At 39.3% G+C, this 27,194-nt stretch overlaps 1 protein-coding gene across 6 annotated transcripts; it reads left to right on the plus strand.

The window, feature by feature from the left end:
* Positions 1-2,458: 2,458 nt before the first annotated feature.
* LOC122281781 lies at positions 2,459-25,925 on the plus strand. Of its 6 annotated transcripts, none has more exons than XM_043093561.1 (28): positions 2,462-2,689; positions 2,817-2,976; positions 3,096-3,232; positions 3,476-3,592; positions 3,822-3,965; positions 4,246-4,632; positions 4,720-4,877; positions 15,745-15,866; positions 15,977-16,068; positions 17,273-17,522; positions 17,632-17,695; positions 17,978-18,126; positions 18,238-18,308; positions 18,410-18,583; positions 19,386-19,457; positions 20,763-20,864; positions 20,945-21,034; positions 21,378-21,453; positions 21,535-21,628; positions 21,734-21,803; positions 21,908-22,087; positions 23,466-23,588; positions 23,686-23,769; positions 23,856-24,040; positions 24,227-24,365; positions 24,444-24,503; positions 25,238-25,342; positions 25,489-25,925. In XM_043093561.1, the coding sequence occupies exons 1-28, from the start codon at positions 2,591-2,593 to the stop codon at positions 25,600-25,602; spliced, it is 3,618 nt and encodes a 1,205-aa protein (XP_042949495.1). In that variant the 5' UTR covers positions 2,462-2,590; the 3' UTR covers positions 25,603-25,925. The 6 variants fall into 6 exon arrangements, 5 of the variants coding, with proteins under 5 accessions (XP_042949495.1, XP_042949496.1, XP_042949497.1 ...); XM_043093562.1 differs by having other exon boundaries at positions 4,246-4,617; XM_043093563.1 differs by having other exon boundaries at positions 4,246-4,608.
* Positions 25,926-27,194: the final 1,269 nt, after the last annotated feature.

A 27,194-nucleotide genomic window follows, 5' to 3' on the forward strand; every position in this document is an offset into this window, starting at 1 on the left:
GGGTAATGGTATACTTGCTACTCTTTTATCATTATTTTATTACTTGTAGTGTATTTATTTTTTTATCATTTTTTTTTAAATATTTTTTTAACATCCTTAGTTATTAAGAAAAAATTTTAAAAATATATAATTTTAATGATAGTCACTTGCTTAATCATTAAATAAAAGAAAAATTTTTAAAAAAATTAAAAAATTAAAAAAATAATAAAAAATTAATAAAATAATGATAAAGCTATCATTGTTCTGCAAATAATTTCTTTTCTTAGTCTTTTGGTTCGCACACACTCTTTGATGGACGAGACAGCATCCATGCATTCTGGTCCCCGTTTCCTTCCCGACTCCCACCTTTTTGTCTATTCAAAAAACCAAAAAAGAAAATGTTTCATCAATGAAAACTTTTTAGCTGATTTTCAGTTAAGCACTTGCACCGTATCACTGCACATTATCTTACTTAATGCATTTCTTGTCATTTTCCTCGTCTATGATTTATACAAGTTTTAAACAGGTAATTTCGTGCAAGTCTTTATAAAAAAGTGAAAGTCACCTTAAAAAATTGTGAATTTTTTTTTTAATTAGTTTGACCCACTTTTTTATAAAAAATTTGTATGAATTTGTCTATTTAAAACTTATATCTAAAATTACTCTGAAGTTGTTTCTCAAGTTACAGTTCTAAGAAAACTGCTAATTGTTCCACATAATAGTTATAAAGGACTTAAAGTTACTGGTTAATGATCATTTGGAGGGAATGATTTGAGATTATATGATGCCGGACATAATTTAGATAAATTATACTGGTTAGTTTCAATAGATAATTTACAAATAAAAGAACAAGAGAATCTCTCAAAAATACAGATAAATACCTTTAATGTTCAATTCAAAATTATCAAATCTAAAAAATGTCTAAATTCAACCCACGAGCTAAGATGTAATAGCTGAAAAATCATTATTATCAGAATTTTATCAAAAATAACAAAATTTCAATAATTATGCTAAAATTAAATATGTAATAAAAGAAGTAATCTATAAAAAATATGGCCTAAATCGAATTCATAATCACTTCTTAAACGATAAATAAATTATTACCATAAAAAGAAAAAATAATTAAAAATAGAGATTTGGAAGGAAAAATAGTAGATTTTGACATTGAAAAAGATGCACACCAAGCATAGCTTGGTGACTATAACGTGCGTGTTGAAAAGAATTTTTCAAATTAGGATCATATGTGTAGTTTTGATATCTATAACTAAATATATGACCAAAATATCGAAATACACACAAAACTGCTCAAATAAGAAAAAGATCATGATTTTCCACTGTCTTTATGCTAATATGCTAACTCAAGGTATTTCACGGCTATCAACATGTCATTTGACTACTCAATATCATCTGATTTGGATCCTCTTATACTGTTATAATATGTGGTTGATAGTCATTTTTTATGGATTAGTGGTAGGTATATATGCATTTGATTTCCATGCCAACCAAACACCTCAAAAAATATATTTTTTGGATGTCTATAAAAGAATAGAAAAAGAGTGATTTTCCATTCCAATTTTTTTTTTTTTTTTTTACAGAAATATAGCTTCTTTCTTATTTTAATATCGTATCGTCATCAATTCTTTATTATCTCATTAGGACCTGAAAATGATGTAAAACAAAAAAAAAAAAAAAACGTACAAACTAATTGACTTTTGCATTAAAACACATCATCATACCATTGACCAGTTATATCGGATGGATGTTAGTCGCTGTATAAAACATATCATTCACATAATTTAAATAATAAAATTTAATTTATAAAATTATTATTTTAAATCAAATTATGTCATATAAATATTTTATTAAATATACTATACACATATGTTTTTAAATATAATTTCTCATTTTAAAACGTCTATATCTCATCACCCTTGGAGTGATGCATTATATAATTAGGGTTGTATTCAAATAGGATAATACTAATGCTACACCCATCGAGAAAGACTACCGAAAACTCCTATCGATAGTGTAATTTATTTTTGTTTGTTTTTTCAATCATTTTTTAAATCTATTAAAACATTTAAAAAATTAAAAATTCATTAAAAAAATACAACCGATGGCTTTTCTTGATATCCACTCTCTATCGTATAATCCAAAAATAACAAGGGTTAAAACTTTAAAAGCAAGACCAACCCACACAAAATAATTGTTTTGAGGAGATGTTGGGGAGAGTCAAAAGTCAAAGCAAATAATTGTTTACAAACTAGAATCACATATTATATGTGGGTCTTAATTAATTGTACAATTCCAACACAAACATATATATATATATATGTTTTATAAATTAATAAATAATTAAAAAAACATGGGGGTTATCAATATCTCCATGCACCAACCGAATGGAAACAGATTAATGAACCAAAGCAATTTGCATCGTAATTATAATAAAGAATGTTCCTTGTTTTATGTATCTATCTATCTCTCTCCCTCTCTCTCTCTCTCTCTCTCTCTCGCTATACCCTCTCTTCATTTCTTACGTTAACAGCGTTCAAATAGAGAGACAAAAAGAGTGAAAAGCAGGACCGGGAGAGAGAGCGTGGGAGAGATAGGCATGGTTTCAACGAGGCGAAGTGGATCTATCTCTGGTAACAACAACAGCAAGAGATCATCTTCCTCCGAAGATAAACCTCCCTCACCTAAGCGTCAAAAGGTGTTCCTTCCCACCACACCGAACGAAAACTCTTACTCGAATTCAACGCTTTTGCTTTTGGTTTGTTCAATCTGTGGGAGCGTCGAAGTCTCTGGGCTTCTTGAGCAATTGATTTCTTTGATTTCAGGGTGATAATGGCGGTGCCTTGGAGAAACCGACTACAGCCGTGGCTGAGAATTCTAAGGAATCTTGTGGGCCTGCGACATCGGAAAATGCTCCGACCTCCGGTGACGCCGTCAGCCCTGGGAAGGGCGAGGCCGCCCCTGTGGCGGCGCCGATCGCTCAGGGTGCGCGTTTCTCTCTCACTCTCTGTGAAGCTTTTTCCTCTGTTTGCGTATTTTGAATTGTCATTTTTATTAAATATTAAGAATTTTACAATTTTTGAGATTTGCTTTTGGTTTTGAAGGGGCTACGCCGGCTGTGATGGTGGATAAGCAGAAGAGTTCGTTCTCTTCGTGGAGTGTATACCAGAAGCGGAACAACCCGGCGACGAACTTCGAGAACTCGATTCCGTGGTGCATGCTTCTATCACAGTCTGCTCAGGTTTTCTCTTTTTCCTTCTGGTTTTTGGGTGCTTATTAACTATACTGTCTTGCTGAATTAGTTAGCGAAGCTTCAATTAAAGCATTTCTTTTGGTTAGCTGCGTTTTTTTGGTATCGCAGTCTTTTATTTTCGGCTCAAGGATCGGATAAGGCGGCACACTCATACATATTTCGGGGTTGAAATGAATTGGAAATTCGGTTTAACTTTTTCTGTGTGTTAAGTGTTTCCTTTGTATGATGCAGAATCGAAATGTTCCCATCAACACCGAGACCTTTGTGATTGGTTCAAGTAGAAACTGCCATTTTCCTTTGAAGGATCAGAGTGTTAACGGGAATCTATGCAGAATCAAGCACACGCAGGTACATATATCTTGGGCTTTGGTTAGTAGCAAAAATTTGGTAGGATTAATACGAACTTCGGCTTTGTTTTTTTGGTCACAGGCAAGCACATTCCTGTGATTATGACTTAGCTTGCTGTGATTGTACATAGGAATACTTGGTTTCTTGTGTTTTTGGTGATAATTTCCTTAGAAACATGTACATTTAACATGTACATGCAGTGTAATTAATTGTTTATGGACATGATCAGGGTGACGGCAGTGATGTAGCCGTGCTAGATATTCTAGGGAGCAAGGGAACAGTGCAAGTGAATGGGACAACTCTCAAGAAGGGTGGTGGCAGCTGTGTGTTGAACTCGGGTGATGAGTTGGTATTTGGAGCAAACCATGCTTACGTATCCTTTTCTTTAGGTTTTGGGTGTTTAGTTAAATTAGTTCTCTTTTTCTCTCCACACTCTTTTCTAGTCCTTTTTATGCTCTTCCTCATATATTTCCCTGTGTTGATTTTTTTTGGAAGAGTTTTCCTGTGTTGAACTGTATTCATATATATTTTTTTCTTTTAGTAATTGAAGATTTCATAAATAAACATTGATCTTTCATGCTTATCAACACAGATCTTTACCAACATATTTTCTATCACCGTGTGTATGTGTTCCTTAATCCTCGTCAACATAGGTCTTTCAGCATCTGATAAATGAGATTTCAGTCAAAGGTGCAGAGGTTCAAAGTGGTATTGGCAAGTTTCTGCACCTTGAAAGGAGGGCAGGGGATGCTTCAGCTGTGGCTGGAGCTTCCATACTGGCCTCTCTTTCTAGCATGAGACGGGATCTTTCTCGTTGGAAGTCTCCAACTCAGACCACCAACAAAGTCCACCAGGGTCGTCAGAATCCTCCTCATTCTCTTGTTCATGATGGCACGGAAGTTGAGCTTGATCTGGAATGCAACTCGGCACCAAACGTCGAGAGTGATAAAGCTGCAGAAGTTGGAACAATAGAGAAGAGCACTCTTCATGATTGCAACCCAGACTCTGGCATAGAGGCAGGCAATGTAAAACTCTTTGGGGTGAATGATTTGCTAAGGCCTTTGTTCAGGATGTTAGCTCAATCATCTAATTGTACACTGAAATTGAGCAAAAGTATCTGTAAACAGGTTTTGGAAGAAAGAAACGATTGGATGAGGGATTTGCAGCCAGCATCAACATCGGGTATGTCTCTGCGGTGTGCAGTATTTCGAGAAGACGTTCGTGCAGGAATTATTGATGGCAGACACATAGATGTTTCATTTGATAATTTCCCTTACTATTTGAGGTATATCTCTTTCATGATATTCTATGTTCACTATTGTTTATAAGCATCAAGCTGTTGCAATTCATTGGATCTCTTCAAATCTTTTATATCTTTTCAACTCCAAATTAGTAGTATGTGCAGGCTTTTTTTTTTTTCCCGATCGGTAAACAAGATTTTATTGATCAAAAGATAGGCAAAAGCCCAAGTATATGGGACATATACAAGAGCAATGCCTATGTGTGCTTAATTTAGAGATACAAGGAATTCATGAAATGACAAGCCATGAAAATCAATTACACCGACCAATGGAGTAAAGTATTGGAAAATAGACTTCTAAGCTCCTTTGTTGATCGCGCTTGATCTTCGAAACTTCTTTCATTCCTCTCCCTCCAAATACACCACCATAAACATATTGGAACCATCTTCCTAATAGATTCAATCTGAGAGTTACCTTGGATGGCTTTCCAAGAGGCTAGGAGGTCCACTCCCTGTCTCAGCATCACCCAAGCTAATCCCACCTAAGCAAAAACTTCATTCCACAATCTCTTGGCAATCTCACAATGAAGTAGTAGATGGTCAACCGACTCTCCACTCTTTTTATTCATACAATACAAATCCAAGACTATGATTTGATGTTTCCTTAGATTTTCTAGAGTGAGGATCATCCCTAAGGAAGCTGTCATACAAAAAACTTTGCCTTTAGGGGCACCTTTGTCTTCCAAATACTCTTCCATGGGAATGAATTTGCACCACGTACTGTCATGGCTTTGTAGAAGGAGCAGATTGAGGACTTCCCTATCTTAGAAGGGCACCAAAAGATCTTATCTTCAGCTCCCGGGAACAACCGGGTGGAGTAAACTAGGTTATAAAACGCTAAAAAAGCCTCAATTTCCCAATCTTGTGCATCTCTAAGAAATGTGACATTCTATTGTGGAGTGCTGTTAGAGAGTATGAAGAGGTTTGCAATTGAGGCTTCTTTCATGCTTGCTAAGCCATGAACTTGTGGAAAAGTTTCCTTGAGTGCCATATCACCAAACCATACATCGTGTCAAAATTTAATTTTGGATCCATCACCCACTTTAAAGCGGGTATATCTGAAATATGTGTCCCAACCTCTTCTTATGTGCTTCCATAGCCCCACCCCATGAGGCCCACTCACCTCCTTGGTACACCATCCTCCCCATGCTTCCCCATGCTTCAATTCAATGACGCTCCTCCACTAAGCCCCCCTCTCATCGTTATATCTCCATAGCCACTTACCAAGCAAAACTTTGCTGAAAAACTGCAAGTCCTGAATACCCAAACCTCCTTCTTGAATAGGAAAGCAGATTTTGGCCCATTTCACCAAGTGAAATTTGAACTCATCATAGAATCCCCCCCCCCCCCCCCCCCCCCCCCCCCAAAAAAAAAACCACACACACACAAGAAGTCACGTTCAAGTTTTTCCATGCGATGAGCCACTTTGATGGGGAGTGGGAATAGTGATGGGAAATAAGTTGGCAAGTTGGAAATAATGCTTTTGATAAGGGTGACCCCCCTCCATTTTTTCTAGAACATTATCCCAAATAGATATTGATTTGAACGGAGCACCCAACGGAAGGCCAAGGTATTTCATTGGCAGCTGAGATATCTTGCATTCCAAAATGGAAGCCATCCACTCCACATTAGGAACATCCCCCACCGACACTACTTCTGATTTGGCCAAGTTCACTTTCAACCCTTGATATAGCTTCAAAGCATAAAAGAAGAGCCCTCAAGGCTTGGATTTCATCATGTTTAGTCCCACAAAAAATTAGTGTCATCAGCGAATAATAGATGGGACATGATGAGAGTGCTAGTAGTGGCTTCCCCCACTGAGAATCTAGATATGAAACTACCCTCCATGATGCTTGATATCATCTTGCTAAATGCTTCCATCACAAAAACAAAAAGCAATTGAGATAGAGGGTCACGTTGTCTCCAGTCTCGCTAGCTTTTAAAAAAGCCTTTCGGTGAGCCATTCACTAAAGCCGAGAAGCAGGCCGTGGAAATACAATGATAGATCCAAGTACACCATTTCACACCAAAACTACATCTCTCGAGCATGTAAAGCAAGAATCTCCAATTGACATGATCATAAACTTTTTCCATGTCCAGCTTGCACAATAGCCCCGACTCTCCTGACTTGAGCCTACTATCTAGGTATTTGTTAGCAATAAGCACCGAGTTGAGAATTTGCCTACCTTTGACAAAAGCATTTTGAGGCTATGATATCAACTTATCCATCACCTTACTCAATCTATTTGCCAAAACTTTGGAGAGAATTTTGTACACCCCGCCCACCAGGCTAATGGAATGATAATCATTAACCTCCACAACTCCCGGTTTTTTGGAATGAGTGCGATAAAAGTTGCATGAAGGCTGTTTTTAAACCTCCCATCTTCTTTGAGCACTTCCCAACATGTTTGGAAAAAAACCATAGAGAATCTATCTGGGCCTGGAGCTTTGTCACCTGCCTTGCTTTTCAAATCTGCCCTGACCTCTGCCTCTTCAAATGGCCGTTCAAGCTGTTCAACTTCCTGTGAGCCAAGGACGTTGAAAGTAAGCCCATCTAATCTTGGTCTCCAGGAAAATTGTTCCAAGAGTACGTTCTCATAATATTTTACAAACATGATCAAAGATCTCGTCTTGATTTGAGGAAGCCACCCCATCAATCATCAGCATCTATATGGCATTGTTTCTTCCATGTGAATTAGCCAACTGGTGGAAAAACTTGGTGCATTTATCCCATTCCTTCAACCATAGTGCTCTCAACTTTTGTCTCCAAGATATTTCTTCCAATGGAGAGACCCTTTCAATATCCGTTGTCACTTGGATTTTGTGAGCCCTCTCCTCTTCAGATAGTTCCCTCTCCTCTTCCACTCCCTCCAAAGCTTTGAGTTACTTGAAAAGAGAATTTTTTTTGGCCTCCCACATCACCAAACTTGTGCTCATTACATACCTTCAAATCTTTCTTCAAGGACTTCAATTTGCATGCCAAGACATAACTAGGTTTTCCATAGAAGTGATAGGAAGACCACCATTGTCTTATTTTGTCAAGAAACCCTTTTGACTTCAACCACACATTCTCAAACTTGAAGTACCTTGGGCCGCCGCAGATACCTCCACAATCAAGGAGGATAGGAAAGTGATCTGAACACAACCTGGGGAGCCGTTTTTGAATGAGATCTGGATAGTGTGCTTCCCATTCAGGTGATACTAGATATCTATCAATCCTTGGCCAAGAGGGGAGTTCTTGGTTGCTAGACCAAGTGAAAAAGTCACTTGCAAGAGGAATATCTAGTAAATCGTGTTCAGAAATAAAAGTAGAGAAATCCACCATAGCTGGGTTAAAACTAGAGCCACCCGATCTTTCACTCGGGAAGCGAGTGATGTTGAAATCACCACCAATACACCAAGATCAGTCCCATATGCTACTTAGTCTTGCCAACTCATCCCATAATAAACTTCTAGCCATGATAAACTTCTAGTACGATCTATATATGAGGCATAAACTCCAGCGAAAGCCCACCGGAAGCTGTCTACAACATTATTAAAGGAACAAGCCACCATAAAATCCCCCAAACATTCTTTCATCATTTCCACCACCCTTTTATCCCACATCACTAAGATGCCACCTGAGGCCCCTTGGGACAGTAGGTAATGCCACCCCACTTGATGACAACCCCACAAACTCCTTGTAATGCAAAGGGGAATAAATTCTAATTTCTTTTCAAACATACAATGTCTACTCTTCATTTACATAGCATGTTTCTAACTTTGAGGCACTTTATCTTCTCATTCAACCCCCTTACATTCCATCAAACAATTTTTAGTTTCATAAAATAACCTCCATTGCCCTTCCCTTCGGTCTTCTTCGGTTAGAGCTCCTCTCGCTTACTCCAACATTGGCTGTCCAATCGAGCCTTTTTAATTCTCTAGCTTTCTTCTTATAAGAATTGAGCTCCCTAGGCGAGCTAGGATGAGACTGTCCAGCCTCAATTGCTGCCAAGAGAGCTATGAATTGGTCCTCATAGTCTTCACACAACATTCCCACACAACGTTGAATCTCCTTTGCCTTGTGTAATACCCAATCTGAGGCCTGAATGTTGCTATTGTTGCTTGGGTGGATAGAAACCAGTGCAGCAGGTTCTTCCCCGTGAGCACATGCATTGACCAAAGGACTGGCTTGTGACTCCCTAAACTGGTATGAGTCATGATGTACCATCTTCAAATACTCTCCTTGGCCCCCAGCCAAGTCAACCACTACCAAAGCGTGGCCTGGAATTTCTTCCTCCCCTCGTAATACTATCTTCGAAGGTCCACTTCACTCGTTGAACAAAACCCGGGCTCCTTATACCTTTGATTTCCATGATCGGCACTATCTGTGAAGAGATCAGGGTGTTCCCATTGATTCCTATGGCTCAGCAATGGAGGAGCTAGTGCAGAGCGCACTCCTAGATCCCTTCCCTGCATCCAAACCCGAACCCACTCCCTTTTTTCCTGCCCCTGCCAGCCACTCCTGCCGGGCCCTTGCATGCCTCTTGGGCTGAGGCCCAGGTCCAGCTCAGCCCGTAAGCCTCCTATCCATCCCATAATAATGATTATGGGCCTTAGCAAGCGGCCCACCTATGAAGTCCAGAGATGATCTTTCAGCCCGTAGCCTTTGCATGGCCTATTCTCCCCCTCCCCTAAAACTCCCTATTTCGATCCCACCTTTATTAGCCCCAACACACTTCACAATTTTAGCCACCTCCCCCTGCAATTTCCCCACTTGCATCTCTCTCCCGCAATTGACCACGAGGGGCTCGATGCGACGCGCCTGCATCAAAGCTTCCCCCACCAACCCCAGTTCTCAACGCACCTTGCACCCTTGCTGCCGTGACTACCTCCTTATGTGACTTCACATGCACCTCTTCCCTCCAAGGCTTCCTCATCGCACCACCAGAAGATTCATTCTTGCTTCTTTCCACTTGAGACTCTCCCTCAACACCTCACTCAATCTTCTCCAACCCCTACCCCCCCTCTTCCTCTGGAATAAGGATAAAATTCATTCGTCCCCCCTCACCGTAGACGGACACCTCCAGAAATCTACCTTTGCTGTTCAAGCCTCTCTGCACTATAAAAATCCGATAGCTTTTCCTCCTAGACGAGTAAAAATTATTTTCTCCCATTGCACAATCCTCCAAGGCTCTCCCTAGCCATTGCGTAGTGTTTAGACCCAGCAAAAGCTCCTGTTTGATCTTCCTACCTCTCTTAGTAATGCGTATCAAACCACCTTCTCTCACGACAGAAAATAGTTTAGTTTCAATCACAAGCTTCCAAGAAAAAACCATCGTAGATCAACGTCAAAAAATAGCCCTCCCTAACTAACGACCATCCTCGACGGCAAGAAATGAACCAAAGCTTTTTTGCATTTGTATGGAGAGAAAATATGAGGAGAGAGATTATTATGAAATCGAAGGTATAAGGAGTGCGGAGTGTTCCCCAAAACATGGAGGAGTAGAGGGAGTGCAGAGTGCATAATCCTATCCCCTTGAACTGTTTGTACCCAGATCCAGCCTTTGTTTCAGATTCGGTGTTTCAGACAGTAAGCGATATAAAGGACATGGTGGGACTGAAGTGTGAAGGGTATGAGGAGCAATTCATGGCATTATTCACAGCCATTGAAGTGGGTCATCAACAACAAAGGAAAACTGATTCTAAGAAATAACGTGAACTCAAGAGGCTAACATGGTCCATGAATTCTGAAGGTAGCTCTAGTAGGGATAGGTTTGAAGGGAACGGGCTGGCCTTGTCTAATAAATGAAGCCAAAAATCCTTTCGTGGAACGTTCGCGGTCTTAATAATGCTAGTAAGCATCTTCAAATAAGAAACTTACTATGTGGGTGGAAGGTGGACATGTTTGTCTACAGGAGACGAAGTTTAAAGTTATTACTACAAAAATAATACGAAGTATATGGAGCTGTGTACACGTAGATTGGGTGTATTTGGTAGCTAATGGGGCCTCAGGAGGAGTACTGGTGATGTGGGACCAACAAGTGGTGGAAAAAAGGAAGTAGTTCATAGGCTTGTTCTCGGCAGCATGTTCCTTTAGGAATGTGACATATGGTTATTTGCAGGCCCTTGCAGGTGTATATGGCCTTAACTCAGACAACAATCGAAGATTACTGTGGGATGAATTAGCTGGGTGACACAGCTGGTGGGATCTCCCATGGTGCATTGGTGGTGATTTTAATGTAACAAGATTTCCAAACGAGTGTTTTGGAAACAAAAGAATGTGTTCAGCAATGTCCGATTTCTCGGAATGCATTTTTGAGTTGAACCTAGTGGACTTACCATTGGCGGGGGGTAGTTTTATGTGGGCCAATAATTAGACGTGGTTTCGATTAGATAGATTCTTAATTTCCCCGGAGTGGGAAATTCATTATTCGGAGGTATGACTAAAGAGATTGCCACTTTTGTGCTTAGACCATTGGTCTATCATGTTGGATTGTGGAGGGATTCAAAGAAGGCGTTGACATTTTAAGTTCGAAAACATGTGGCTGAGATCATAAGGCTTTGTGGATAGGGTCCGACATTGGTGGTCTTCTTACCAGATGTAGGGTACTCCTAGTTTCATATTTGCCGGAAAACTGAAGGCCCTGAAGCAAGATTTAAAACTGTGGAATATGCAGTCTTTTGGTAACATCGGGGAACTCAAGAAAATCAAGCAAAGGGAGATCCACGAGCAAGAAAGGCTACAAGAGTCAAGGCCTTTGAACCAGGAGGAAGTAGCCCAAAAGTTAGTGTTGGTTGCAGATCTTGAGAGGATGATCTTACTAGAAGAGATCTCATGGAGACAGAAGTCAAGAGCGTTATGGTTGAAGGAAGGTGACCGTAGCACTAAGTTTTTTCACAGGGTAGCTAATTCTCACAGGATATCTAATAATATTGAGATGCTAAAAATTGATGGGGCAGAATGCAAGGTGATCAACAATCATGTGGTTGGTTTTTTTGAACAGCTCCTTTTCGAGCAGGAGGGTTGGAGGCCTAAGTTAGAGGGGTTGGCTTTTGACTCCATTGGGCCTATGGTTGCAAACCGTTTGGAGAGGCCTTTTGAGGAGGTGAAGGTGTTAGAAGTGGTAAGGAAAATGGCTATGGACAATGCACTGGGTCCTGATGGGTTTTCTATTATGGGTTTCTTCCAAACATGCTGGGAGATATTAAAGGATGACCTTATGAAGGAGTTCCAGGAGTTCTATTCGTTTGGAAAGTTTGAGAAATGCTTAAAGGCCACTTTTCTTGTTTTGATATTGAAAAGGGTGGGGGTGGAGGATATTAAAGAATTTCGACCCATTAGCCTAGTCAATGGGGTAGTGAGGTCGTGGGAAAGATAATTTTTTTTTTTTTTAAAGTAAGAGATAAATATTATTGAAATGAATGAGATCGTGGGAAAGATAATCTCAAAGCCCCAAAATGACTTTGTAAAGGATAGATAGATTTTAGATGCAGTGCTCATTGCCAACGAATGTCTGGACAGTAGACTGAAAGCTTGATATTCAGGGATTATATGCAAGTTAGACATGGACAATGCGTATGACCATGTTAACTGAGACTTTCTTATTGACATTCTGGGGAAGTGTGGTTTTGGGGAGAGATGGCGTTCTTGGATCCGTTGGTGTATGGTGAAATTCTTAGTTTTAATAAACGGAAGCCTAACTGGTTTTTTCGATAGCACACGATGTCTAAGACAAGGAGATCCGTTGTCCTTGCTACTCTTCGTCATTGTGATGGAGGCTTTGAGCAGAATGATCTCAGTCCTGGTTGCCAATGGGCGAATGACCTGTTACTCAATCGGTCCCACGGGACGGGGTAGTATTAACATTTCCCATTTATTGTTTGCAGATGACACTCTTATCTTCTGTGAGGTGGACTAAATCTAGGTTCGAGTATTGAAGGTGCTCCTACTTTGCTTCGAGGTAGCTTCAGGGTTGAAAGTGAACCTGGACAAATAAGAGATGGTGCCTGTTGGAGGTGTTCAGCATTTAAGACAATTGACTAATACTCTGGGGTGCAAGATTGCCTCACTCCCTATGAATTATCTGGGCGTTCCGTTGGGGGCCCCCTCGAGAGTAGCTGCTCTTTGGGATACAGTGATTGAGAGAGTAGAGAGTCAATTAGCAGGGTGGAAGAGAATGTACCTGTCAAAAGGGGGAAGGACTACACTGATAAAGAGTACCTTATCTAACATTCCGACTTATTTCCTGTCCTTGTTTCCTATTCCAGCAAGAGTGGCACTTCGAATCGAGAAACTTCAAAGGGACTTTTTGTGGGGTGGAATGAGTGAGGAGTTCAAGTTTAATCTAGTTAGGTGTGTAGGCCTCTTTCGAATAGTAGATTGGGCATTAGAAATTTGAGAATCTTTAATCGGGTGTTACTTGGAAAGTGGTTATGGAGATACTATAGAGAACCAGAAGCTCTTTAGAAGTTGGTGATTGAGAGTAAGTACGGTGGATTATGGGGTGGATGGTGTACTAAGGAAGTGAGAGGGGCTCATGGTGTGGGATTGTGGAAACATATCAGGCAATGGTGGGGGGTCTTCTCTCGGTTCACCAGGCTTCGTTTAGGAGAGGGGCACATGATCAAATTCTGGTATGACACTTGGTGTGGTAATTGTGTGCTTAAGGAACTATTCCTGTCATTGTTTAGGGTTGCAAGTGCCAAAGAGGCATAAGTGGCAGACGTTATGGTGTTAGTGGGGGAGCAAATCCAATGGAACATCAATTTTAGCAGGGCGGCACAAGATTGGGAAATGGATAGTTTTGAAGCCTTTTTCAATTTGTTGTATTCAACCAGACCAAGCAACCAACTCCTAGATTTATTGTGGTGGATACCCTCAGGTAAAGGCATGTTTTCGGTACGCGCGTTTTACAAGTCTCTAACACAAGCGCATCATTCTCAGTTTCCATGGAAAAGGCTTTGGAAACACAAGACACCTCTCAAAGTGGCTTTCTTTGTGTGGTCCGCTGCCTTGGGCAAGATCCTCACAACGGACAATTTGAGAAAACGAAGGGTGATCATTTTAGATTAATGTTGTATGTGCAGAAAGGGGAAATAATCCGTGGATCATCTTCTACTATACTGTGAGGTAGCTTGAGGGTTATGGAACGAGGTTTTTAGTAGACTAAACTTGGGTTGGGTTATGCCGGAGACAGTAGTGGCGGCACTAGCTAGCTAGACTGATCTAAGAGGCAACAACCAGATTAAGGCTTTATGGAAGATGATTCCGATTTGTATTATGTGGTGTGTGTGGCAGAAGCGCAATGAACGGACGTTTGAGGACAAAAAGAGATCGATGGAGGAGCTGAAAGCTTTCTCTTTTAAAACTCTTTGTACTTGGGCCATTGCCGTTAATTTTAATGGCCAAGATTTACATGATTTCCTTATTTCTAGTGCTCCTATGTAGCTAGGACATTCTTTGTACTGAACGTAGCTTTTGCTTATTCTTTTATTAATATACTTCTTACTTTTCTCAAAAAAAAAAAAAAAGAAGATACAATTTCATTTTAATGACTTGCTTTATATTCTAATTTGTTTTCCCTTATTTATGTTCTAGATTGAGGTCATGAAAAAAGAGTTTTGGGGATATTATGTGACTTGGTAGTTGCTTTTGTCTTGGGTAAAAACCTAGATATTCTAAACATATTGAATCCTACCTATGTTAAGGCAACTCTTGTATCTGTTCTAACTTTTAGTGTACCCTTTGGTTATCAAATTGTTGGTTTCAAAGTCTCTGTCAGCGATAGAAGAAGAAAAACTAATATTACTAAGTAATTATTGAATGCATTGGGTAATGCAGCTGCTTTATATTGCTCTAGGGTGGCTTAGAGACCTAATATCCTAGGATTAAATAGTAAATGTTTGTTGTACTTCTTACTTGGAAAAAGAAAATGATGGTGGTGCTTAACTTCTGAAGGATCTTTTCTTTTTTTAAGTTTTAATGTAGAGATTGTAATAATGCAGCAAGAATAAGTAAAAGGCCCTTGCTTATCGATGAACCAGTTTGTTTTGTTAGATAATGGCTTACCTTATTTTTAAAATTTCATGGTCTGTGAATTCTGAAGAACTTTTTTTGGATATAAGGGAAAGTTTTCTTGATGTTTCTTTGGGGACTTTTCCCATGGATTTGCTATGGATGAAATTCACTTTTAGGGACCTGAATTCCACCAAAAGGTTTTATTTCATGCTAGAAGCAACAAGGGGGAATCAAAGGTAGTGTGGGGTTGCTTGAAGCACCCGAACCCGATTCCTGTCCTCTGCTCAGTCAGGTTTCAGCATTAGAACATTTCACCTTGATCAGTGGAACTTTTTGGAGTGCATAGTGGGGGTATAAATCAGTATTAGGAATCTATGTTCACTTGTGTGTTTATAGCTCTATATAGTTATATTCTCATTCAACATTGGAAATCATCAGATCAATTTATTATTAGCTAGGTGTGTTGTGGTTTACCAACTTAGATTTTATAGATTAGTAACCCCTAGGGTTTGGCTCAAGTGGTAAAGGCCTTGGTCTTGGTGGTATGCTCCATCCAGGTCTAAGGCTTGAATTCTCTTAGGTGCAAACAATTTTTAGGAGCCATCAGACTAGGGAAACTTCCCCTTTAATTACCCGAGGTGCACTTGTGGAAAAACTCCTAACTGAGGGCCTGTGCACCCTCGGGATTAGTCGGGATTTTGTTATGGGACACTCGGTGCCAATAAAAAAAAACATTTTATAGAGCTGTCATTTCCTTGTGCCCATTTGTTGACTGGTGAACAGCTTGTTGGATGGCTCTTGATGAATTAAGCAATAATAACTTGGGGTTTCATGTTTTTCCCTCTCTTGCAGCGAGAACACAAAAAATGTGCTGATTTCAGCTTCATTTATACACTTGAAGCATAAAGAACATGCAAAGTACACCTCAGAGCTTACTACTGTGAACCCTCGAATTTTGCTTTCTGGTCCAGCAGGTATGTGAGTATTTTGTGCAAAGTTTAATATTCAAGATATGTTTCGAGGTTCTATTGACTTACCTTCCAAAAAATTGAATTGGAATTTTTGTTTACAAATCTCTTTGTAGGGTCTGAAATATATCAAGAGATGTTGGCAAAGGCACTTGCTAACTACTTTGGGGCTAAATTGCTCATATTTGATAGCCATTCATTTTTGGGTGTAAGATAAATTTACCTTCTCGAGCGTAAAATTAGAATTTCATTCATGCATAGCATCTTTTTTTATTCTAATACTTGATTTAAGCTCTTCTCTTTCCTTACTGACTGTTTTGATGGGCTCCAATGACTACTGCTCATTACACTCCATTGTTTTGTTCTCTTTTGATGTGATCTTTATTGCAATACCTTAGGTTTAGGATATGAGGATGGTGAATGATATCCCACTTTGCCCGAAAATGAGAAGTTTTTGCCTTTTATAATAGTTCCAAGGGGCTCTAATTTTGACATTGATTAGTCCTTTTGAAGTATAGAATTTCCTTGGATCGTTACTAATGGTATCTAAGTCAACCCCAATCACATACTGGGCTAGGCCTGTTTTTGATTAATACACTTTTGATTACTTATCAAAAAAAAGAAGTGCGAGACTTGAGCTGTGTCACCCACAATGGATTGACGTAATGAAGACTTAAAGAATATAAAGATGAGAGATTGTACTTATCAAAAACTAAATATTAAAAAATTTAAAGAGGGGATGCGAGGTGTAATACCTTGAATGGAGTATACTTAATTCTTTTGATCAATAAAATCTTGTTTACCGATAAAAAAACCTTGAATGGAGTATAAGAGGGTGGTGAATGGGATCTGACTTTGCAAGGGAGTGATATATTTTTGCCCTTTGGAATGATTAGATGGGGTTCCAGTAGTAGCCTTGACTAGTCCTTTTGAAGTGTAAGCTCAAATGTTGTTTGAGTTTTCCTTTGGTTGTTAAAAAAGGTTTTATTTGATACTACTTATCCTTGGCAAGAACGTCTTGCTTCCTGGCAATAGGGGATCCCATTCACTGCTGTTTTATACTTAATTCCGTGCATCACAATCTCTCATCCTTGGATGCTTGATCTTGTTAGGTTATTTTACTGTAGATGGTATGGCTTAAATCATACATTTCTAGTTGAGCTTGGCTCCGATACCTTTGGAGCTACCCAAGGAAAGCCCAGGCTAAATATAGGCCTATACTCCAAAAGGACCAGTATAGGTTGCAATTGTAGTCCTTTTGAATCGCTATAAAGAGCAAAAAGTTCTCACCCTAGGCCATGTAGGATCCCATTCATGACCCTCTTATACTCAGTCCAGGGTACCATATTACTTGTCTTTATTAAAGATGATTAAGCTGATCAATTGGAATATCTATAATAAATGTGTTGTAGGGTTTGTCATCAAAGGAAGCAGAGCTGCTGAAGGATGGATATAATGCAGAAAAGTCCTGTAACAGCCCCAAACAAAGTCCTTCAACCATGGACTTGGCTAGGAGCATGGATCATCCGTCAGCTGGTGAAGCGGATCCACCCAGCTCTTCAAATGCACCTTCTTCTTATGGCCTAGACTCTCAACCTAATATAGAGACTGAAACTGTGCCCTCTACCTCTGGGACATCCAAAAATTACTTGTTTAAAATAGGTATGCCATTTTAAATTATATCTATAGATGCTTCCAGCATTTACCCACCTTTTGGATGTTTCAATTTCCCCCCCCCTTGGCAACACTTACATGAATATGAACTATGCAGGTGATAGAGTAAGATTTAATGGTTCGACTTTGGGTGGCTCATGTCCAGCAGCATCCCCTTCACGGTAAAATGATTCTGAATAATTTACCATGGTTATTTATCTTCTTGTCTCAAGGAATAATTCCTTTCCAGATGATGTTTGCCTTTTTGATCTCCGTTTGATTTTCAATTGAACTTGAGTTTTATATTTATAAGAGAATTCATCCTTCGGCAGTGTGTGCATGTCTCCCTCCCTCCTCTCTCAATTGAATGTGATGTTACATTTTATCATGTTATTTTGCTACAAGATGAACTTTTATGGCGACAGTGCTGTAATAAAGTATGCTTTGTGAACTCAAATATGTAGGGGGCCACCTAGTGGAAGCCGTGGGAAGGTGGCATTAGTTTTTGAGGAGAATCCATTGTCAAAAGTTGGTGTAAGGTTTGATAAAGCCATAGAAGATGGGGTTGATCTGGGGGGTCGCTGTGAGGAAGGCCATGGATTCTTCTGCAATGGTAAATTCCTACCCAAGTTACACATTTCGACAAGCTTAGACCCTTTCACCTTGTACTATTATTTTCAGCATCTTCTCTTGCTATTTATTGACTCTCTAATCTCTATTTTAGTTACGGATCTTCGTTTGGATAGCACGAGCGTCGAAGAATTGGATAAGTTACTTATTAATACTTTGTTTGAGGTAGTTTTCTTCCCTGCATTAATCAATTGAGTCCTTTGAACTTGATCTTGTGTTTTTTGTTTCATTATCTTCTCGATGACTTGATAATATCATATAATCAGGTTGTGACCAGTGAAAGTAGAAGCACACCTTTCATTCTATTTATGAAAGACGCTGAGAAGTCAATTGTCGGAAATGTAGACTCATTGTCTACATTCAAAAGCAAAATTGAAAAGCTTTGCGATAACGTGGTCGTAATCGTTTTGCACACTCACTCTGATAATCGCAAAGAGAAGGTAATGTTAATGTGATTCTGAATCTGTCAACCATGTTGGGGACTTAATTTCCCCTCGATCATGTCTGTTACATATGTAGCATGCATTTGGCCTATCAGATCATGCTGTCTGCATTCCTTATGGTGCATTTTGTTGACTATATGCTTCAATCCCGATCACTTTATTTTTTCTTATTTTGCCCCCCTTTTGCCAGAAAATATATCTTTTCATTATTAAATTTGGAACTTACTAGATATGAATGAATGCTGCAACACATCATTTATCAAGGCTAGGAGCAGTGGTGCTGGGGAGGTCACCTAGCCTAGGTGGAGTGCCTGGATGAAGTGCAAACTGCCTTCATCTGGAAGGGGGAATGGGAATGGGGATCGCTTGCTACCAAGACTGAGAGGCATACAACTCTGAAAGAGGGAGAGAGGGAGTTTAAAATAGGTCCTGGTGGAGAAGTATTCATCAAAGTCTACTCTGATATGTTTGCTGCTTTCCACTACGGTGTGAGCCAACTAGATTATCCTATCCTCATCCTGCCATCAAAGCATTATGCCATTTACCTGCTTTTATGCTCCTTAACAGAGCAACGCACTTTTTGAGGGTGGCATTTGGAATGGTGACTTGTCATTTTTCTTTCTTGGCGACTTAAAATAGTTATTTAAGAGAACAAAAGAAAGTGGACTTAGAAAAGAGTGTGATAAGAGGTCATTAGTGTCGAGTATAGGTCAAATCTTGGATACATGTGAAGCCGGTACTTTTTAGCTTTGTTATGCACAATTGTGATGATCTCACTGTATATTTGTTTTTCTTACAGTCACATCCTGGTGGTCTGCTTTTTACAAAATTTGGCAGCAATCAAACCGCACTTCTTGACTTGGCTTTCCCGGTAGAGCTTATACCTCTTAAATAGTCATGGCTCCCTATTTTGCCTTGAGGTTTTGCAAGTTTTGGTTTCACTTTTTCCCATTGTGAATGTGGGTTGTTTTGGTATGAAAAAAATGGTCATCACACTTTGAAGTGTTATTTTTTTTTTTTTTCTTGTTAAGTAAGAAACTTGATTGATTGAATGAAACTAGGCGAAGCCCATGTACACAGGAAGTATACAAAAGAGACCTAATTACATTCTAGAAAGTTGAAAAGAAAACAAAAACTCATGAACATTTCCTCCCTTGAGTACAATAGCAGAAAACCACTGAACCAAAGAAGACAAAAAAATTCCAGATTTCCTCCGCAGCTCGCTCCTTGTTGTTAAAGCACCTCTCATTCCTTTGCAGTGTTATTATCTTCTGGTTTCTTTATGCATAGACTTTTATGGAGTCATTTCTATAAGTTAATCTTATTTTGATGCTTTGTAATTTCACTGCATATCATCATCGTTCCTCTTTTTCCTCTTGCTTCATTTATTTAAATATACAGCAAGGACAAAGAAAAGGATATTCACTTTACTATTTTAGGGTTTGAATTGTATGTGTGATTTTATTCTTCAGCCATAAGATCTAAAAACTTGTATAATTTGAAGGTAAATGTGTTTTTAAGAAAGAAAATCTGTACAATACCACGGGCATACTGCTGACACAAAAAAGATCACATGAAAGATAAAAGTCCCATCACCAACTCAGAATGACAAATATGGTCGGCACTAACCCATCTTTGAATATACCAACAATATATGCTAGACCACCAAAGCCAACAATTATCTTGAGTTGGCTTGAGACCGTCAATTTATATCTTTTTGGCTTGTAGTTGCTAAAACTACATGTTGCAAACATAGAAATTTTTGATAGCTGAAATGCAATTCTGAAAGGGAAAGGTGCAGATAACTACGTTGTTCTGGGCCGTATTTTGAACTGACTTAAAGTCTTATATGGGGTTCTTTCACTTCTTTTTTCATTGAGTTTTTTCAGGTTAAGATTACTTCTAGTGTATGATATCTATATTTTACCTATTATATATATATATATCATGGAGAGTAGAAGCGGGAAAGTTGATTTCTTTCACACTAATAACTAGTTTTTATGCATGGAAATCTTTGCTTTTTATATTTTTGAACATTTCTATGTGTTCTCTTTGACACAAAGATAAACATATTTAAGTGGCTATTGTATAGGTTGCTGACTGAAAACTCTGAAATTGTGTTGTGGCTGACAGAATTGTTCAGGAGTATAATGTTACTGTCTTTTGATTTTCTCAGGATAGTTTTGGAAGGCTGCATGAGAGGGGTAAGGAAGTCCCGAAGTCGACAAAAGTTTTGACTAAACTTTTTCCCAATAAAGTAATCATACACATGCCACAGGTCTGTGTAGTGAATTCTATCCGATCAGTTACTTGGGTTTTCTTTCTCAATATATTCTGAAAGCTTATAGATCATTGCAGGATGAAGAGCTTCTTGCATCATGGAAGCAGCAATTGGATCAAGATGCAGAAACCCTCAAAATGAAAGGAAATCTGAATTACTTGCGCACTGTCAGTGATTCTGCCCTGCTTACATTTCAGATAATCACTTATCAAAACACATTTCAGAGAATCAAGCATTATTGTTGCTTTTAATACTAAGTTCATAATTACTTAATAGATTGGGACTATAGTCAATTGGCTATTTAAATAAGTTATAAAAGTATGGAATCTTGAAAGCCTCATTTAGGATGTTATATGTTTAGTGCATGGGGAGCATTGTGTCTTATTTGATAGCGATACTGCCTATAAAAAAAGAAATCTTCGATGATACTGATTGTTGTGCATTGTTGCTTGATTTTAAAATGAGGTGTTTTCCAAATGATACTCATGGTTACATCTGATTTATGCCTAGGTTCTTGGACGGAATGGTATGGAATGTGAAGGAATTGAGGCATTATGCATTAAGGACCAAATGCTCACAAATGAAAGTATGAACCATTTTTATATATACACAATGAGTTTACAGTTTTATTTTACTTTGTTTTATTCTATTTTGTTGCATATTGCAGGTGCAGATAAGGTAGTTGGATGGGCTTTAAGCCATCATCTAATGCATAATCCTGAAGCTAATCCTGATGCTAGGCTTGTATTGTCTAGTGAGAGGTAATTAATGAAACTTACAGCCATCATGATCATTCATTCTTGGCTGAGATATTAGTCATTTGATGGGAATTAAACAGTTGTAATGCCGTGTTGCAATTCTGGCAGTATCCAGTATGGAGTCAGAATCTTACAGGCTATCCACAATGAATCGAAGAGCTTAAAAAAGTCACTTAAGGTGATTATCATAGTTTCCCATGGGTAGATTGTAGTTTTGAATTATTTTCTTTTGGGCACCTATTGTTTAATAATTTTCATACTGATTGTTTTCGCTGAAATCAGGATGTTGCGACAGAAAATGAATTTGAGAAGAGGTTGCTAGCCGATGTTATTCCACCCACTGACATTGGAGTGACTTTTGATGATATTGGGGCTCTTGAAAATGTAAAGGATACATTGAAGGAGTTGGTGATGCTTCCTTTGCAAAGGCCTGAACTTTTTTGCAAGGGCCAATTAACTAAGGTTATATATTTTATCTGACAATGTGCTGCTTTATATAAATATTGGGAGTTACAATTTAGTAATGTATTGGATCAATCACTGAAATTAAGGTTGGACACTGTGATACCCCAGATGACAAGGATAAGTGTAGGTGGTGTATGAGATCTCACATTGTTTGGGAAGGAAAAGTTCTTGCTCTTTATAAGGTTTCAATGGGGCTCCAATAGTATCATTGACTATTCTTTTTGGAGTATAGGTCATGTGGTTTGGGTCTTCCATTGGGGCATTATAAATGGTATTAAAACCTATCCCAACCAGAAATGTGGGTCTTGAGCTGTGCCAACTACGATAGATGGGCCCGACAAGGATGCCGGGAATTTTAAGGGGGGGGGGGGGGGAGATTGTGATACCCCATATAATAAGGAAAAGAATATGTGTTGCATAGGATCTTACATTGTTTGGGAAGGAGAAGTTCTTGCTCTTTACAAGGTTCCAATGGAGCTCCAATTGTATTATTGACTAGTCCTTTTGGAGTACAGGTCATGTGGTTTGCCCCCCCTTCCATTGGGGCATTACAGACACGGGCCCTCTAGTGGGAACTAACTGATGGTCTTAGGCAATCCAAACTAAGCTAACACCACTTGTTATCAATTGGTTCATCATTGGTGGTGGGATGGTGGCGGCATTGCCGCCAATGATGAACCGATGAGGAAATTGTGAGCAATTTATTTTTGACAACGGACCTGAATCCTATCAGAAATAGGTTTCGGTTAGTGACCCCTGCCCCAACCAATCAAAGCTTGCCAGTTCTGACCGGAGTTGGGGGTTGGGGTCAGTCGAAACAACCGGTTGGGTTTCATGCATCAGGTCTTTTTATAAAGGCATGGAAAAACTTTCACTTTGCTCTTATGATGTTGTTTCAATCGTTATGGTGTTCTATTGGCGGCATTCATTTTTACTTTGATCATTGGTCTATAATAGTTTAGCCGAGAGTTTAAATTGTTTTCTAAAAGCCGTTCTACTCTTGTTTTTAATTGTTAACTTGCTGCATTGTCATTGCTCAAGTTCTGACTCAGGTCGTTGAAAAGTTGCTTATATGTGTAAAGCATATATGTATAAAGGGTTTCTGATTTTCTTCATTTATATTTAAGTATAAATGATACTATTTATGTAATTTAATGTCTTTGACCTTGAAATTAGATTTTTCTTATTTTATTGCTTGTCCATCTCCATGCCCTTGGGTCCTTTTTCCTGCATAAGCTTTCTATTAGCTACACTCACTGCTTCTTTCAGATTTGACATGCCCGTACTGTTGAACACAGCACTTGTATAAACATCTGCTATTGAGCTTATATGGTGAAGTATTTAGAAATAATCTAACTTTATATACTGTGTCCAGCCTTGCAAGGGCATATTATTATTTGGTCCCCCTGGAACAGGTAAGACAATGCTTGCGAAAGCTGTGGCTACTGACGCTGGTGCAAACTTCATTAACATCTCCATGTCAAGCATCACGTCCAAGGTTAACAATGATAACTTGCTTTGTCAAAGGTGACACTGTCTCTTTAACCACTTTATTTAATGATTTTTAAGTCATGGTCTTGTCCTTCTGACTGCAGTGGTTTGGTGAGGGTGAGAAGTATGTGAAGGCTGTATTCTCACTTGCCAGTAAAATTGCCCCAAGTGTTGTATTTGTTGATGAAGTAAGCTTTTTTAAACCCTGTCATGTGGAGTTTATGTTTTTTCAATCACCCTAAAATCTTTTATTACTTGGTCCTCCCTCCTATAGGTTGACAGCATGTTGGGCCGAAGGGAAAATCCAGGAGAGCATGAGGCCATGCGAAAGATGAAAAATGAATTTATGGTGAACTGGGATGGCTTGCGAACAAAAGACACAGAGCGGGTTCTAGTACTTGCAGCGACAAATAGACCTTTTGACCTTGATGAGGCAGTCATTCGAAGGCTTCCCCGCAGGTAAAACATCATTGCAAATTGGGCCCAAAATTTTCTTGCATACATACATAATATACACCTTACATGCACATACATTTCTCGTGCTAGGTTGTTTATTTTTCTGAGCTTTGCTCAGTTATTCCATTTCCACTTCCTGATAACTTTGTGACTAAGGCTCATATTTTTATGATGGGTGCTCTTCCACAGATTGATGGTAAATTTGCCAGATTCTGCAAATAGAGCAAAGATACTAAAAGTTATACTGGCCAAAGAGGACTTGGCTCCTAACATTGATTTTGATGCGATTGCAAATATGACAGATGGATATTCTGGCAGTGACCTGAAGGTGATTTTTTTACTATTTTATTGATAGTTGACAGCTTTGCTATTATTCACTCTCATCATATTCGATCTGTCACTGCAGAATCTATGTGTAACTGCTGCACACCGTCCAATTAAAGAGATATTGGGAAAGGAAAAAACGGTTTGTTGCTTCTATCTAATCAATGAGCAGTTCAGCAATTTATTCTTCTTGCTCAACAGTGTTCTCACGCTTCACTTGTTATGTATTTTGTCATAGTTATCTGGGGCGGGTTGCACCAAATCTTGACCTGCCAATCTAGTTACCTAATATCACGTTTGCTAATCAAAATACCAAATTATTCAAATGAGTAATTGTTAGATACTCCTAGAATACATATAAGGTGGTCCTTCCAGCCTATCACTAACGATTGGTGGTTATTAGATAGCCACTAAATTTGAGTGTAAATCCTTTGATGGGTTGGGAGTACAAATTTGTATGCTGCAGGACTACTTAACAAAGTACTCCAGTAAAATGGTCTTCAAAGTGTCCCTGGAACCCTTTGATGCATATTTGCTCTTGGTTCTAAAGCCTTGCTATATACATCTATGGTATATTTTCCATATCTTTAGCTCAAAAAGGACATCCTCACCACGTACTACTGTATCTAGGCATTACTCTCGTGCTAATGGGATTGAGGTGGTGATGGTGGTTTAAAATCCACTGGGTGCATGTGACTTGCAAATAATATTAAAAGTAAAATGCACATTTAAGAAACTGTGAAATCTTAGTGAACTGTGACATAAAAGAGAGAGACCAAAATAACGTCTGTTTACATAAATTTATAACCAGCAGATGATGCAGGTGCTCTTTGTATAGAAGCAAATCAATCATCTGTGATTATGTTAAACTTTCAGGAGGGTGCTGCAGCTCTAGCAGAAGGTAGACCTGCTCCAGCTTTGAGTGGTAGTGCAGATATAAGGCCTTTAAACATGGATGACTTTAAATATGCTCATGAACGGGTAAAGTGAAACTTAAATATCCACTAACATAACACAACCTTTTCCTTTCTTTTTGTTTTTTATTATTAGTATTTTAATTATTATTAAAAAAAAAAAGAGTTTCAATTGACTTTTGATTCATTTTTTTAATTTTTATGTGGGAATAGGTATGTGCAAGTGTTTCCTCCGAGTCCGTGAACATGACTGAGCTTTTACAATGGAATGAACTTTATGGCGAAGGGGGTTCTAGAAGAAGAACGGCTCTCAGCTACTTCATGTGAGGCCTTTCCTGCACATATGGTTCTTTCTTCCTTAGAATTCTGTACTCCTGGGTTCTAAGCCCGTGTTTCAATGAATTTTGCTCTTCAAAAGGGCTTTCTGGGGAGCCATTTTGTCTGTAAAATTAAGTATAGTCTTTGTAAGTTATTATTTCCCCTCGAGTTAGATATGTGAAGGTGGGAATAAAGTGAGTGAAGCCTCTTCCAAATTCTTGGCTTGGCTCCACTGCTTTTGTTTTGTTCCCCATCCCCTTGTTGCCAACATAAAGAACTTCTCTTTCAAATGTATAAGCAAGAAGAAGAATGAGAACTAAGATTAGAAAGAATGAGAACGCTATGCAAGTATTTATAGTTAGGGCTGTGCAAACAATCCGTAAATCCGATTGGCCCGTTTATAGTGGACCGACCCGACTCGAAATTTTACGGGTTATTGCATGATCGGATCTGCAACCGACTAGTTAACGGGTTTATATTTTGATTTCAACCCGTCCGTATATAGAACCATTCTTATCTTCAGCTCTCAAACCCTAGCCGCCCAAAGTGTAAAACCCAGATATTCATGAGTTGCTATAAACCAGGCCTAAGGCTTAAACCCCATTTCTTAATCCATGGAAGAAGACAATCAGCAGGAATTAAAGGCAGACGAAGAAGCTTCTGCTATTGCTTCGATCCATGGAGATATCCTGGAGATTATCCTCGTACGTTCCTCTCATCGACCGCGCCGTTTTCTCGTCCCTTCAGCACGACGGCGCACGCGTACAACCCGCGGTCCAGCGTGTGGTTGAAGATCAATTAGCCACCAATCAATCACGTCTTGGCCCTCCGGTCGTTGCACTCGACCCTCCTCTACATGCAGTCCTCCCTTCAGTTCTGTACTGCACCAACCCCCTGCTCGTTTGGCAAACAGGCCCGATTGTTGCGCTGGCGGGCCATCGCGTCGTTGTCGCCCAAAGTCTCGGCAACTCTTCCTCTCTGTGTGTCTCTCTCCTCAATTAATGGATTTTGAGATATGGTTGTTGAACCAGGAACTGGGGATTGTGTTGGCAAACTAGGAGCCAACAAATCCGGCGTTGTGTGAGCTGATAAACTAAATCAAATGTTTTGTTTAAAGTGGGAACCGATTATGAAGAAGGAAGCTTCGGTCAATCCATGTGCAGGGATCCGAATTGGGCTTTGGCCCTGTTACGAGTTGATGAAGGCCAGCAAGGGGCAACAGCTTCAGATCATCTAGTCCCTTGGATTCGTCCTCGGAGTGATGGCCCTCGAACACTTTCGTCAAGTCCCCTTCTTCCATCATTTGGCTTCTATTCCACGGTGATCTGGCCATACGGGTTCGACCCGCTTTTATTTTGATCGGGTTGGATCGGATCGGATTGTCGCCTTATTTAGAGTATTTCGGGTCGGGTCGATCATAAATCCGGCTAGTCTAGGTCAGGTTGCAGGCCTAGGAAGTGTCACTGCTTATTGTTAAGTTCAAACAGACACCCGGTAAAGAATGACTACAAATAGGCCTGCAACCCGACCTGGACTAGCCGGATTTATGACCGACCCGACCCGAAATACTCCAAATAAGGCGCCAATCCGATCCGATCCAA

Source organism: Carya illinoinensis, chromosome 11 (assembly GCF_018687715.1).
Source record: "Carya illinoinensis cultivar Pawnee chromosome 11, C.illinoinensisPawnee_v1, whole genome shotgun sequence".
In the NCBI taxonomy this organism is placed as follows: domain Eukaryota; kingdom Viridiplantae; phylum Streptophyta; class Magnoliopsida; order Fagales; family Juglandaceae; genus Carya; species Carya illinoinensis.

Bases quoted from the DNA above. Each gene is read 5' to 3' on its own strand.
- LOC122281781 (XM_043093560.1), top strand. From the start codon at position 2,591: ATGGTTTCAACGAGGCGAAGTGGATCTATCTCTGGTAACAACAACAGC. The intron at 3,233-3,475 runs GTTTTCTCTTTT...TGTATGATGCAG, and splicing joins TTCTATCACAGTCTGCTCAG to AATCGAAATGTTCCCATCAA. The intron at 21,629-21,733 runs GTAATTAATGAA...CAATTCTGGCAG, and splicing joins CTTGTATTGTCTAGTGAGAG to TATCCAGTATGGAGTCAGAA.